Genomic DNA, 16,165 nt, shown 5'->3' with positions numbered 1-16,165 from the left:
TGCTGCGATTGAATATTGTCAACATTGAATGCATTGGGGAATTGGTTTCAGGAGAAGCCAATCATTCTTTTAATTCTGAAAAAAACAAAAATTAATTTAATTACACTTACCCGGATTGCCAGTTCAGAATCTTAGCTTGATTTCAATGGTTGAAGACTTTCAATTCCAAGAGTCAAAGCCTCCCAAATTGCTAACTTGAGATATTTGATTTGTTAAGCAAGCATTCTTCTTATTGAAACTTCAATGAAGTTAAGAATTAGAGAATCAAATAATGTATGAGAGATTGAGAGATTAAGACTTGAGAGAGTATGAGAACTATTGATGAGAATGGTGGAGGATAGAGCTATTTATAGGAATTGAAAATAATTAAATTACCCAAAATACCCTAAAACCTAACCATTTTTTAGTTGTTGGGAGGAGTATTTTGGTCATTGTAAAGTTTTTTATCACTTTACCTAAAATGCCCTCAAACTAGTTGCTATATAGTTGTTGGGGTCATTTGTGTCATTCTTTCTCCACCTAATACCAAAATACATAAATGCCCCACCTATATAGCTATTTACTCAGTTCAATTTTCAGTTTGGTTTGCTTTTAAGATTCTAAAATTCTCGGTTTTCGATTTTTGGTTTGGTTTGAGAAAAGAATGCAACCCGAAAACCAAATTAACCAAATATACACATATATTTATATTTTAATTATAAATATTCATATTAATATTAGCATTAATATATATATATATTAACATTACTATTTATATTAATAATAATATATAATATATATTTTAATTATAAATGTTGTTATATTTTAATAACAATCATTAATATAAATATAAACTATATTTATATTTTAACCAGATGAGTTAACAGAATTAAAACCGAACCAGACCGATTTAAATTCGATATGTCAGGGCGGTGCCTGCTGCTGTGCGGCCTATTGCCTATGACTGCGCCGCAGTGCACTGCCGGATGGTGTGTTCATAATATTACACCCCCTCCTGGACAATGAGCTTGTCCTCAAGCTCGAATTCCAGATACATGGCTTGGAACTCTACCAATGGGTCAAACGGCTGCACACTATCTCTTAGTCCACCAACAGTAGGAACAACAGGGACTGCCCCGTAGCTCAATCCATAAAGCTGGTTTAGTCCACATGGCTCAAATCTAGAAGGCATGAGTAGGATGTCTGCACCAATAGTTATTCGATGGGCCATTTTCATAGAGAAACCAACCCAACCCCTGACTTTGTCATGGTGTTGATGCTCAGAATGTTTGAGAAGTTGTTCCCGGTCAGGTCTCCCAATGACCAACATGACTAGTTGCACATCCTGGTCCACCATCCAAGGAATGGACTCAGCAACGAGATCAACACCCTTCTGATGGTCAAGCCTGCCAATGGACCTAATAAGAGGAACATTCTCTTGAAGAGGAAGACCAAGCTCCATTTGTAGAGCTGCTTCGCATTGAGGCTTGCTAATCTGAGGAATCTGAGTAATTGTTGTAGCCATCCGATTCCAGGTAAGCATCTAACTGTGGGTTCCCTTTGTTTGCATCAATCCCATTTAGGTTGGTGAAAGTGATCTTCATTTAGTCTCTTGTTAACATCAGTCTTAGAAGAAGTCTTAGAAGAGATGAGCTCAACTATTGATTCATATGATCTAAAGTCTGTGTCAGATTTGCCTGCACCTTTTCGTTCAACTTTTGGTTTCAGGTGCTATTCCCAATCAATTGTATTTTATCACCTTCACATTGGATCATACAAATAATCTGTTATTTTGGTCATGTATTGTTTTCTGAAAATCATTTGCAAATGTGTATTTGGACTAAAGGGAATTTCCTGCATAATAATAAAAATTGAATAATCTTTTTATTTCAAATAACATAGGTTAGGTGCATTTTCTTTGAAACCAAATCTATGGTGGGCCCAAACTTTATAACACAAGGAAACGCCTTCGTATTCTGATCCCTTTAGACTTCTATGGCATTATTTGTCCAATTGAAATGTGGTTTTCGTCCTTTGTATTCTTGTCAGTACCAATTATATATAGCTAATGGTGTAAGCTAAATAGATGATAACTATGTAAGAATTTAATTGCTAACTTGGCTCTGGCAAAACATCAGTTCCAGCTTTAAAATATTAATATTCTATGTATTTCATTTTGGCTTGAATTTGAACTGATTTGGCATCACTCTTAGATGTGGTGATATCGAGAAGCATTGCAGCTGCATTATGATAACAAATGGTTACTGCAAATGCAAGATGCTCATGTTGAATTGAAATTCACAGAGATTCAAATGTTTGAATTAATATGGGTTTGTTTCTTCTGCATGCAGATATTTTAATTCATTGCAGAGTGAGTGCTTCTCTAGATGTTATCTCTCTGACATAAACATGGTCATTTCAGCACCAACTGGTAGTGGTAAAACGGTCTTATTTGAACTGTGCATTTTGAGGCCCCTCTCAAAGGAAGGAGAGTTCATTCATATAAAGGGAACTATCAAAACAGTACGTTAACTACCTCTAGATTCCTTAAGACTCAAACGTCCATAATCAAGCCCTTTTTCAATCAAGTTTTTCATTTAAGAGTTCTTGATATTTTATTCTATTGATTCTGATCATGTCTAAACTAAATGTTCTCAAGGTAACTCTAAATCCCAGTTTTGGTGCATTTATCCATATTACATGTTGATAACCGATCTCGATTAGTATTTAGTACCTTCTAATTGACATAGAACAGTTTACATCTTGAGTCTTTGAACGTGCATGCTTGAGGGGAAATCTATGCCTTTCTGCCTGGTATTTTATTTCATTGATAAAATATATTCCCTTACAAAGACTGACACCCTCTTTCATTTGCTTGAATGTTGCAAAAAAAGATCTATATAGCTCCATCACAGGCCTTGGTACAAGAGAAGCTCCGGGATTGGAACCAGAAGCTTGGTTCATGGGGGGGTCAATTGTTTGGAGCTTACAGGTGACAGCGATTCTTATAACATAAGAAATATACAAGAAGCAGATATTATTCTAACTACTCCCGAGGTAAATAATTGGGGATTTTGCCCTTTTTTACTAACTTGTCATCTGCTTGAATTTTATGTCCTGCTACGGCATGGCTTATCATTTGCACAGAAGTTTGATGCAGTGACTCGGTACCGTATAAGAGATGGTGGCTTGAGCTTTTTCAGTGATATAGCACTTGTGCTTATTGATGAAGTTCACTTGTTAAGTGACACACGTGGTGCTGCTTTGGAAGCAATTGTTAGTAGAATAAAGATGCTTGCATGCAACCCCGAAATGAAATCAAGTCCTTTGGCCCATGTTCGCTTCCTTGCTGTTTCTGCCACTATCCCAAATATTGAAGACCTTGGTAAATTTTATATTCGGTAAAATTTAAGTGTTTGTAACAAAAATAGCATGGGGTATATTGTATTACTTCATCTGAAATAATCAAAACTTCATACATTTTGAGTGTTTCTTGCCCCATATTGATCTCTGCAGCTGAATGGCTTATGGTTCCAGTGCATGGGATCAAAAGGTACTCTTTGATCTTGACGTTGTCATGCTGACTAATCACAATTCTTGGTTCTTCACTGCAGAGCCCATTTAATTTTTATTTTATCCTTCTAACACCTCTTTGCAGATTTGGAGAAGAAATGAGGCCTGTTAAATTGACTACCAAAGTATTTGGTATGCATAGAACCTTTACTTTTCCTTCCTAAAGAATTTGCTTCTGCTTAGTGGTGTTGCTCCATTATACTAATAATTTGCAACAAGCTACAATGATAAGAAAAGATTATAGTTAGTTCTAAGAAGTGTCTCAGAGGGTGTGTGAACCTCACAACTGGGATCAAGGAAAAGGACTCCAGTTGCAGCCTCATCTGAAATCCCTCATGTTAACCCCTCAAAGTCTGAAATGTATTTGATGGGCAGGCATGATGAACTATTAAACTATTACTCATTTTATATCCAGGTTATGCACTTTATAGATTAACTGGAAAAATGATTTTTGTCTCAGAAACTGAAAAAATAAAACCACTACTCATTTGCATTAATTTGTTCATATTAGTTCTTCATTTGTTATTTTCAACACAACTAGGGCTAAGTAGACTCCATACTCCATAGGGCAGTCTATCTCACATGTTTTCTCTTCTAGGCATTGAGAATTTCAAAACCATCAGGTACTTACAGTTCTTTCCCCATGATTTCTTTGTGACAATTTGTTGAAACACAAATCCACAATTTCTGTTAGATTTTTATATGAATTTATTACAACATAATTTAATTTCAAAGTTTGATGTAACAAAAAAGTAAATTTTGTAGTTGCAGTACTTTCTTCCTCCTAATTTAGTGGGCAGACTTTTGATGTGACATGACAACCAACTACAGTATGAGATCCTTTTTCCCTTGTTTAAATGAATGATTGTCCTGAACGACTGAACCTTGCTGCCTTTTGAAAACTATTTACCACTCTAATTTAAATTTAAATGAACGATCGTGAGGATAAAATTAAAACGGAATTACCTTTTCTTTCTTTTGTTAGTTTCTTCCCTCTTGAAATTCTTATTGATAGTACTATACAAACATCGGCTATGTTTGGATAGACTTCTAGTTTTGTACTTTAATAGTACTAAAGTACAAGGTACATAAAATTCTTTTACTTTGGTATTTTTGCTTTGAAAACCATTTGGGTAAAAAATTTTGTATACTTTCCAGAACAGAACTAAGAACCATTTCCTATTTGGTTAAAGCACATTAACAATCATGTGATTCAGTTGTTAAGTCAGTAATGGGAATGTCAAAAAGCAGGGAAATAACAGTTCGTTGACAGAGCTACATCAAGGAATCCATTAAACACATGAAGTGGGTTCCTTTCAGATCAGAGATCGAATAGGTAGAGTGCATAGCTATAACAGGAAAGGAGGAAATAGCAAGAGCTTTTGTGGATCACTTTAAATCCATATATGATAGCCCAAGAAGAGAGAGAGAAGATATTCCTGACTTTGATTGGCAATTGGAATACAAAGATCTGATGGCTGAGCTAGAAAAAGAATTTTGAGACCCAAGCAATACAAAATGCTGTGTTTTCAATGGAAAGATCTAAAGCCCCAGGCCCAAATGGATTCACGGTGGCCTTTTACCAAGATTGCTGGGACATTATTGGTGGTGACTTAATGGAGGTTTTCTCTAAATTCTTTGAGAGAGGTAAGATCAATTCAGGAGTCAATGTTGCTTTTATAGCTTTGATTCCTAAAAAGGCAAATGCAAGTCACCCAAAGGATTTTAGGCCCATAAGCCTAAGTGGTAGTATGTATAAGGTAATCTCAAAGGTTTTAGCAGAGAAAATCAAAAAGGTGCTACAATCTATGATTTCTCCAAACCAAGGAGCGTTTGTGTCAGGAAGACAAATTATTGATCAGATCCTTATTGCCAATGAATGTGTGGATTATAGAAAAAAGACACAGAGAAAAGGGGTTAATTTGCAAACTAGACTTGGAAAAGGCCTATGATTTGGTGGATTGGGGATTTTTGCTTTAACTGTTGAGAGTTAGAGGATTTGGAGAGAGGTGGTGTAATTGGGTTAAGGGTTGTATCTCTTCTTGCCACTACCCCATCTTGGTTAATGGGGTAGCCAGGGATTTTTTTCCCTACAAAGAGAGGACTAAGACAAGAGGACCCTCTCTCCCCTTTCCTTTTCACTCTAATAGTGGATGTTTTGAGTGTTCAAATCTCTATAGTTGATGCTATAAACTTGGTTAGAGGGTGGAGAGTATAGAGGGAGGAAATAATTTTTACCCACCTTCAATTTGTTGATGATTTGATCCTATTTTGTGAAGGAGACCCAGAGGAGAAACCTAAAGTTTCTAGTAGAGGACTTTGAAAAGGTCTTCAACTTGAGTGTAAATTGGATTAAAAGTTGTGTAGCTGGAGTTAATAAACAATAAGCAAAGGTGGCATTTTTGGCTAGATCTCTAGGTTGTGAGATAAGTGATTGGCCCCTAAAATACGTAGGTTTACCATTGGAGGGAACCTGAGGTTAGAAAGTTTTTGGTACCCAATGTTGGAGAGATTCTCTAAGAGGTTAGCAGGATGGAAAAGAAACTACATTTCTTCAGGGGGTAAAATCACTTTAATTAAGTCAACACTAATGTTAACAGCTGTTATTTTTTCCTATGTATAGTACCACAGGGGTACTATTGTACTTTTGCTCCTTTTTTATTTTAGTTGTTGTCGCCCTAGTATATATATTAAAAAGCTGCACCGCCAACGGTAATCTTTTTGCTCTCAGTTCTCTCTTCTCTCTTCTTCTCTCTCTTTTCTCTCTTCTTTCATTCTTCTCTCCTGCATAATATGGTATCAGAGCAGGACAACCAGATCTGAAAGGAGAAGTCGAGCAAACAGTCTTTTTTCTTCTTTGCACCAGATTTCTAGATCTGCCGCCCTCATCTGCTGTTCAGCTGATTGAAGATCTCACACATTGAAATAACCTTTCTCTCCTACCTTTTTTTTCTGGTCGTGTGCCAGGGCAGAACCTGTACTAGGTTTGCCGATTGGATGTGAGGTGATTAGCACCTCTTTCTTTCCTTTTTTGTGGGGTCGATTGATCCTTGTGAAACTGTAGGTCGTGAGGACCTTTTTTGTGCTGCAACAGTAGCTTTTATGGTGAACTGTGAGTCAGAAAGTGACCAGTACCTCTTGTGTGCTGCAACAACAGCTTTTATGGTGAACTGAAGGTTAGAAAGTGACCAGTACCTGCTGTAACAGTAGTCCTGTTGATGCGTATGTCAAGAGATGACCTGTATGCACTGTGGCAACACTAGTGTTGAACTAGTAAGTCAAGGGATGACCTGTTAGTGCTGTAACAGCACCTGTAACAACACTTTAAGGCTGTGTACTCCATTTAAGAGTTGTTTTTTAATCTGAAATCATGACTGGTGAAGATTCTGCTACATCCAGTGTTTCCTCAATGCTGAATGGAATGAGTGGGGGTGTGGACCTATCCTTTCCCATGGTTGTTATCCCTCTTGAAGGTTTAAATTATTTAGAGTGGTCAAGAGGGATCAAGCTGTACATCACTGCAAGGGGAAAGATAGGTTATATTAATGGGAGAATCAAAGAACCACATTCTGGGAGTGCTGAATATGACAGATGGAACTAGGAAAACAGCATGGTCATGTATTGGCTTTTAGTATCTATGCAACCTCAAATAAGAAGGAAATTCATGTGGGCTGAAGCGGCAAATGAGATATGGGAACAAGCAAAATCAACATATTCGGAACTGCGACACTATGCAAAAATCTACCAACTACAGGCAAAATCGTCTACTTGTAAACAAGAAGAGAGGTGTCTATCCGTGTACTACTTAGACTTGACCTCTGTCTGGAAGGAGTTAGATCATTATCAGAGTGTGGATTGAAAGTGTGATGTAGATGCAAAATTGTACAAAAAACTCGTCTCCCAACAGAGAGTGTTTGCTTTCTTACATGGTTTAAACCCTACATAATAATCTATTAGAGTCCAGATCCTAGGTAGCAAGGATCTTCCATCAGTTCAGGAAATTTATGCTCTTGTACAATCAGAAGAAAGCAGAAGGAATTTGATGAACAGTTCTGGAGGAGATGCAGTTGTGTTGGTAGCGAAAGGGAGTATTACTACCGGTGGGGGAAATACTTCTAGGAAGGTAGATCTTCAAAAAAAGATGGATGACAAGGACAAATTGTGGTGTACTCATCGCCAGGAACCCCGACACACCCGAGACACATGCTGGGATCTTCATGGGAAGCCGAAATGGGCTCAAGATCTGAATAAGAAGCAAGGTTGAAATATGAATAAAAAGTCAGGACAGCAAGGTACAAGAAAACACACTATGGCAAACATGGCTACTTAGGAGAATCAGCCCCCCATTCATACTGTGACTCAGACACATTCATCTGGATCTGACCCAAGGGAGGATATTATAAATTCCTTCTGTGACCATTTAGAGCTCTATGGTAGAGCAATTCGTCAGATGGATGCTCCTCCCTCAACTTCATTCGCGTCTACATCAGGTAACTCTGCCACAACTTTCCATGTTGCTTCTCATAACCCTGACACTCCCTGGATCATTGATTTTGGAGCGTCAAAACACATGACTAGTACGTCCTCTTACTTTCAAACCTATCACCTTCTTTCTGGAAGAGACAAGGTGAGACTTGCTGATGGATCATATACTACCATAGCTTGTCAAGGAACCATTTCTCTCCCTCTCGGCCTTACCCTCTCTGATGTTTTACATGTTCCGAAATTTCCCATTAATTTGTTCTCTGTTAGTAGTATTACTAATTCCTTAAACTGCTCAGTGACCTTTTTCCCTTATTGTGTGATCCAGGATCTGGCCTCGAGGAGGACGATTGGTAGAGGATGTATGGTTGATGGACTTTACATGCTGGAGAATAAGGCTGGTTTTCAAGTCACAGAGTCTAAGAGCCAGTCCTATAAGAGTCAAGTTTATTTATGGCATTGTCGTCTTGGTCATTTATCTTTTGAGTCTTTGAAAGTGGTGTTTCTAGAATTGTTCAAGTTAATGTCCGTTTCAGATTTCTCTTGTCAAACTTGTCAATTGAGTAAACAGTGTAGAACTCATTTTCTTTCAAAAATAATAAATCTGAATTTCCTTTTCACATTGTTCATTCTTATGTGTAGGGCCCTGTTACTTTACCATTTGAGAGTGGTTACAATTATTTTATTACCATTATCGATGATTATTCTAGATATACATGGGTATATCCCATGCCAACCAGGGATGAAGTACCAAAAATTATCCAAGATTTTCAGCAGATGGTCTTCACCCAATTTCAAACTGAAATCCAAATTTTTTAGTCAGATAATGCCAAAGAGTATTTTCATAGTGATCTCACGGAATTTTTTGTGTCATGTGGTTCACTTCACCGTAGCTCTTGTGCTCGAATGCCACAACAAAATGGTGTTGCTGAAAGAAAGAACTGACACCTCCTTGAAATGGCCCGGGGTTTACTACTCTATATGAATGTCCCAAAATGCTTTTGGCTTGAAGCTGTCCTTTGTGCTACCTACCTCATCAATCGTATGCCCTCTCGTTAGATAGAGTACAAAGCCCCACATCAGCTTCTCTTTCCTAAGGCCCTCCTTCTTCCCATTCCTCCTCGTGTGTTTGGGTGTCGTTGCTTTGTCCAAAATTTGTCTCCCACTCGTGGGAAATTGGATCCTCGTGCTATTCCTTGCATATTCCTGGGGTACTCCTTCACTCAGAAGGGATACTGTTGTTTTTATCCTATTTCTCGGAAATTCTATGTTTCCATGGATGTCTCTTTCTTTGAGAGTGAGCCTTTTTTCCCTGTTTCTCCTCAAGGGGAGAGTAGGAATGAGGAGAAACTGGTTCGGCTCCCTCCTCTTCTTGATCCTCCTCCTTTTTGTGTCTTCTTCCGTCGTCACAAAGACCAACCAAATTCAAGAGCTGTGAAGAATCCAGAAGCTATACCTCCAGTGCCATTAAAATCTTCGGGGGTGGATCATACTCACTCAGGTATCTTGGTTCCCATTGATGTCCCTGACCCCATTGCAATTGATACCTCTGTTGCTAATGACCTTGACCTTCCTATTGCTCACAGGAAAGGTGTTAGATCGTGCACCACTAAACACCCCGTGTCCCACTTTGTTTCCTATGAAAACATTTCACCCTCTTTTCGAGCCTTTCTCACATCCATTGACAGTGTCCCTATCCTTAAGAATGTGGCAGAAGCTCTTTCAGTACTTGAATGGACAGATGCTATAAAGGAAGGAATTAATGCCCTTCATAAAAATGGCACATGGGAACTTGTAGATCTTCCTAAGGGAAAGGATCCGGTTGGATGTAAATGGGTGTTCACAGTCAAACATAGGGCTGATGGCACGGTGGAGAGGTATAAAGCTCGTCTAGTGGCAAAGGGGTTTACACAAGTGTACGGAGTTGATTATGCAGAGACTTTTGCACCCGTTGCCAAGATGAACTCCATTAGAGTTCTATTCTCTCTTGCTGCTAACCTTGATTGGGATCTACATTAGCTTGATATCAAGAATGCCTTCTTGAATGGTGACCTTGAAGAGGAAGTTTACATGATACAACCCCATGGTTTTCAGGCTCAAGGCAATGAACAAAAGGTGTGCAGGTTGAAGAAGTCTTTATACGGGCTGAAACAATCACCGAGAGTCTGGTTCAACAGATTCCATGTAGCGGTTCAGAAGAAAGGATACAAGCAATGTCAATCTGATCACACATTGTTGTGAAAAGAGGAGAAGGTAAAATTGATACTTTGATAGTATATGCTGATGATATAATTATCATTGGCGACTGGAAGGATGAAATCCAAAAGTTGAGGAGTTTTCTTGCCACACAGTTTGAAGTAAAGGATCTAGCTCCTCTAAGATACTTCCTAGGAATTGAATTTGCCCGCTCAAAAAGGGGTATCTTCGTTTCCCAAAGGAAGTATGTCCTAGATTTACTCTAGGATACAAGAAAAATGGGAGTGAAGCCAGTTGATTCCCCCATTGATCCTAACCATAAATTAGGTGACAGCCAAGGTGAACCTACCAAGGATGTGAAACAGTTTCAGAGACTTATAGGGAGATTGCTATATCTTTCTATGACCTGCCCAGACATTGCTTATGCAGTTGGTGTCCTTAGCCAGTTCATGCATGCCCCTATGACCACTCATCTTGAAGCAGCAAAAAGAATCCTCCGATACCTTAAAAGGTTTCCAAGTGCTGGCTTGTTGTTTCAAAGGCACAAGCACTTGAAAGTTGAAGTGTATACTGATGTAGATTGGGCATGATCCCTAAATGACAGAAAGTCAACTAGTGGCTACTGTACCTTCATAGGAGGAAATCTAGTTACCTGGAGAAGCAAAAAGCAAAGTGTGGTGGCTAGATCTAGTGCTGAAGCTGAATATCAAGCAATGACTCATGGAGTGGCTGAAATTATGTGGATAAAGAATCTGTTGAGTGAGTTGGGTTTTCCAGTGGACAGACTTATGACCCTATTTTGTGATAACAAAGCAGCCATAAACATTGCTGCTAACCCTGTGCTACATAATAGAACTAAACACATCGAAGTCGACAAGCATTTTATCAGAGTGAAAGTTATCATAGGAGAAGTGTGTACTCCCTATGTTAGCTCTGAGGATCAACTTGCAGACATCTTTACAAAAGGATTACACCACTCAAGACATCATGGTTTATGTGACAAGTTGGGCATGATTGACATCTATGTCCCAACTTGAGGGGGAGTGTTATCAACTCTTATTTTTTCCTATATATAGTACTGCAGGGGTACTATTGTACTTTTGCTCCTTTTTTATTTTAATTGTTGTCACCCTAGTATATATATTAAAAAGCTGCGCTGCCAACAGTAATCTTTTTGCTCTCAGTTCTCTCTTCTCTCTTCTTCTCTCTCTTTTCTCTCTTCTTTCATTCTTCTCTCCTGCATAACAACTAACAAACCTGCTTGTGTACTTTTTGTCTACCTTCAAAATGCCTGTTAAGATTGCGGACCAGATTGAAAAAATAATGAGAGATTTTCTTTGGGAACCTAGTGATTCTAAAAAGGATCATAGGGTAAAGTGGGAAGTGGTGTCTAGAAAGAAAGACAAAGAGGGGTTGGGGATTGGCAGTATAGATTAAGAAGCACAGCATTGCTAGGCAAATGGTTGTGGAGATTTCCCAAGGGCTTCTCGCTCTACCCCATGGAAAGACATTGTTGGTGTACTGCCTGTTTTCTCACCTTTCATAAGGTATGATGCTTGCGTAAGTAATAAGGTACTCTTTTGGGAGGACACTTGGACCGGGGACTCTCCCATCAAGGATGGTTTACCAATCATCTATTCCCTTAGAAAAAGTTTCAAGTTATTTCTTCCTTTCGTTTCTCTGAGGACTTTTGGGATCTGGGACTAAGGAGAGGTTTGAGGGACTCAGAAGTGGTATTGGCAGATGATCTTTTTTTATTTACTCCGTTCAGTTTTCCTGGGCCCTTCTTGTCCTGATAGTAGAATTTGGACTGAAAACCTCTTCAGGCTGTTTCTCTTGCTCTTCCTTTTTCAACACTCTGGTGCCCCCTATAAACCTATCTACTTCCTGCAAGTTTTCGGCTGTTAATGGCGATTCCAGCAAAGTAGTAGTGGCGACAATTGACCATGCTTCCAGCAACAATTCCTGGTGGTTGGTGATCAGAGATAGGTGGCGACAGAGCAAGTTGAACAGCAGGAGGTAGGGCCGTGGCTTGAAGACGACAGTCAAAGGAAGAGTCTTCAGTCGAGGGGTTTTATCTAAGGGTGGTCACATGTGACCACCGTTCACACGAAAATGGAAGCACAATTTTGCCAAAAGCATTAAGTAATAAAAGCTAACTTCGTGCTTTTAAAAAGTATGAAAGCATAAGTACAAAGTATGCAATCTAAATGATATGTAGTGCTTTTTGTACTTTCGTATTTTCAAAAGTACTTTGTAAAAGTCTATCCAAACAGGGCGTTAGGCTTTCTCTATTTATTGATATATGCTGTGCTTGTGTCTAATTTGTTTAGTGAATTAAACTTGTAGGTTATGCTCCTACCAAGAATGACTTCTTATTTGAAAAGGTATTTGGTTACCTTAGGTTGGTTTGTTTTGCTTTCTATATTCAGTGTTTTGGATCCTCTTAAACCCTATTTTCATTTATCAAAAATAATTCTTTGATTTCTACTTCCAAGTACTATGTAGATTCTTAGTCATAAATGGAAAATTGAAATTCTGATTGGATGATCCCTGGGTTCATTGTTCAGCGTCTTCAAAACTTCATTTTTGGTAAGCAGGGATCACATATCTTACTGTAATGTAGATCCAATCTCCCCTCTTTTACCTCTTTTTACACTCTCTTACTTTCATCTTAAAATGTTTGAAAATAATCTGATGCTGAGATTTGGTTTGAAGACATTCTTATGCAACACTCAAGAGGAAAATCTGCCTTGATTTTCTGCTCCACCAGAAAAGGAGCACAAGAAGCTGCACTCCGTCTCTCTCAGATGGCAATGGACTTAGGCCATTCAAATCCATTCATAAAATACAAAGAACAACAGGAGAGGCTAAGAGAAGCTTCTCTAGCATGCAGTGACAAGCAACTTCAATCATGTATTCTTTATGGTGGTATGTTCTTGGCTTACTATTCAATATTGTCCTTTCTCTTTTCAATCATGTTTTCTTTTATCTAATTTTCTTTGTCATCTTAGGCTAGCTGCTTGATCCTGGAGTATCTACTGATAACACTTGGAAATGGGCTTTATAATATTTTATCTTGTTCTTCTTCTTATTAGCTAGTTGTTGTTGCAGTTAGTTATCACAATGGTGGACTTTGCTTAAAAGATCGCAACCGAATTGAAGGTCTTTTTCTTAGTGGTGATCTTCAAATTCTGTGCACTACAAATACTCTAGCACATGGGATAAACTTACCAGCATATACAGTAGTCATTAAATCAACACAATACTAGTAAGTCAAAGTGTTGAACTCTATTCATATTTGGAGTTTAATTCTTCTGAATTATAATGATCAAAGAGTACCATAAGTGACATCATGTTTAGACACTAAAAAATTTTTTCCCTTGTTCAGCAACAAGGAGAAAGGCCTTTATGTGGAATATGATAGGTCCATGATACTACAGGTATGCCATATCACAGTCTTCGGGTTCAGTTAAAATAGATTTCTTTCCTTGCATTAGGAATATAGTGGAACTCCTTGCATATCCATTCCTAAAATTTGGAAATAAGATAAAATTATTTGGTCCAATGTATTCATGTAAGTCTTTCTCTTTGACTAAGCAACTGATAGCTATGGTTAATTCCTTTTTGTAATATATCCTGCATCTTATATATTTAGTTTTTCCGTATAGTCTGTGCTTTGTTATTTACATGAACGTATAAATGGAATATAGATGCAAGTGGAGTCCAGCACTGTCAGAATGGAATTTCTTGCATATAATTTTATTTTGAGAAATGGTAAAATTTGAATTAATGAAGGAAATGCATTCCTCAGAACATCAGAGAAAGGCCACAGAGGTGCCAGATGGAACAGCCCATCAATAACAAAGTATTGAAAGAATTGTTCCATAGGATTTGAAAAATACATGGAACATGTATAAGAGCCTTTAAGAACTAATACACAAAATATATACATGCATTCCTTGGTATTCTTGCACAATTAATCCTTCTTTTAAAGATGAATCAACTATTTGGAACCTGCAGATGTGTGGAAGGGCAGGTCGCCCACCATTCGAGGATACTGGCATGGTTATAATAATGACAAGGAGAGAAACAGTAATTTGTTCACTCTATTCTTTGTAGTTAAGACATTTTCTTCAAAATTGGTCTTATTTTTCTTAAAGTTAATCCTTGTTTCTATATACAACCCCTTTGCTTCACTCTATGAATCCTTATTTTTAATTTCAGGTTTATTTGTATGAGAATCTCTTGAATGGGTGTGAAATGGTAGAATCTCGGTATGCCCTTGGCTTTATTTTCCTGGATATGCTTGGTGGCTGGGGCTTTGTGTCATGTTAATATTATTGATGTAATGTTATTGTGTTCAAAATAGATTGCTATCATGTATCACGGAGCATCTAATTGCAGAAATAGTTCAGCTAACTATCTCTGACATAACTCGGGCCATTGAGTGGATGAAGTATTCCTATTTGTATGTGAATGAAAAAGGCATGTGTTCATTGGAATCATTTTAAAGATTTCACATGGGTATTCTTTCCCTGTCCAAGCATGTATCTTATGCTCTGCTGTATATTAGAACCCTGAGAATTATGCTGTTAAGAAAGGGATTCCCAGTGAACGTCTAGAGAAGCACATGCATGGTAACCTTGTATACTCTCTTAAAAGTTCTTGGCTTTTTTTTTTTTTTTTGTATTTTGCCAAATTGATTAATTTCATACAAATTTATAGAGATATGTGTGAAGAATATTAATGAGCTGTCAAGACATGACAGATGAATATGGTTTTCTCTTGAAGCCGCTAGGTATCTTGAGCTTATAATAGTACGGTCATTATTTTCATGATTTATAATAATGTCATTAATTTTTTATCTGAGCTTTTTGCCATTCTTTGTTTTCACTAATTCAGAACCTGGAAAGCTGATGGCAAAATACTATCTGAAATTTGACACAATGAAACACATTATAGAAGCTCCTGAAAGCTGTAGTATGGAAGATGCACTTCACATTCACATTCCAGTTAGGGATTGTTCAGCTAGGCATCGAGTCACCTGGCAGCCGGGAGCTACCAAAACGCACATCATCAATTATGAATAAAAAATCATAATTTAATCCAAAAATAATTTGAAATAATAATGGATAAATAAATATAAAATAAATATATTTGTCATTAATGTCAATTATTAGAAGATAAAATGTATATTATGTGAATTTATGTAATAGTATAAAACCACTTTGATGGATAAAAATGGTGATAAAAATAATTAAAAATGGTTCAGTGTTTAGAAAAATTATGATAATATTATCTTCAGCAATAAATAATTTAAAAACAAATTTAATTATAAATAAAAATATGTTAAAAGATCACAAAAATGAGGGTGATTGGACTGGTGCAACACAAATGCATTACACTGAAATCCTTCTCACAAACTGTCCACGCCATGGTGTGGCCCATCCATGGTAAAATGCGGTTGCCGATAAACAGAAATGTGGTTTGTCCTTGTCCTGTTGTCCATGCTATTTTGTGGGCAGGAACGGTCCACATGAAACCAAACGCCCCATTCTGTGATGAACAGCACAGTATCAAACACCCCCATTAGTTTCCTTTCCCTTCCTTTCGGATATTGGTGGAGGTCCAGGTAATTTTTATAGATGATTTAATGTCCAGTTTGCTTAACCTTCTTTTGTTGTTGTTTTGCATTTGTCCTCAGTCGGGCTTTACTCGCTGTATATAATTAGAAGAGTGATACCTAACATTTTGGCACAATTAGATTTGTCCTCTAGATGACAAGCTATGGCCTCGGACTCAAATTTTCGTTGATGTTGAACAGTAGAGCGAAGCATTTGAGCTCTTAGCGAGAAGATTGATGGACTACACCTACACCTGATTGATAAGAAAATGTAAAAGATATAACCATATTTCATTTTCTAGCTCTTTT

General features: G+C 37.6%; 1 protein-coding gene and 1 pseudogene across 1 annotated transcript; one reads left to right on the top strand and one right to left on the bottom strand.

Moving 5' to 3' along the window:
- Positions 1–982: 982 nt before the first annotated feature.
- Positions 983–1,583, bottom strand: LOC148862921 (granule-bound starch synthase 2, chloroplastic/amyloplastic pseudogene; annotated as a pseudogene).
- Positions 1,584–2,304: 721 nt separating this feature from the next.
- Positions 2,305–14,961, top strand: LOC148862920 (ATP-dependent DNA helicase homolog MER3-like; the record flags this gene model as incomplete). Its single annotated transcript, XM_088974809.1, is given in 14 exon segments — positions 2,305–2,502; positions 2,874–2,945; positions 2,947–3,036; positions 3,127–3,364; positions 3,496–3,532; positions 3,638–3,684; positions 12,580–12,617; positions 12,801–12,822; positions 12,949–13,161; positions 13,345–13,501; positions 13,622–13,673; positions 14,254–14,325; positions 14,458–14,507; positions 14,603–14,961. Coding segments are annotated over 14 exon segments (1,428 nt in total), but the record flags the coding sequence as incomplete, so codon positions are not given.
- Between the last annotated feature and the right edge of the window lie 1,204 nt (positions 14,962–16,165).

This window comes from Nelumbo lutea, chromosome 3 (assembly GCF_056320005.1).
Source record: "Nelumbo lutea isolate HS-2025 chromosome 3, American lotus-T2T, whole genome shotgun sequence".
Classification (NCBI taxonomy): domain Eukaryota; kingdom Viridiplantae; phylum Streptophyta; class Magnoliopsida; order Proteales; family Nelumbonaceae; genus Nelumbo; species Nelumbo lutea.
The sequence above is the reverse complement of the archived record's forward strand: the minus strand, read 5'-3'. Positions and strand labels throughout refer to the sequence as shown.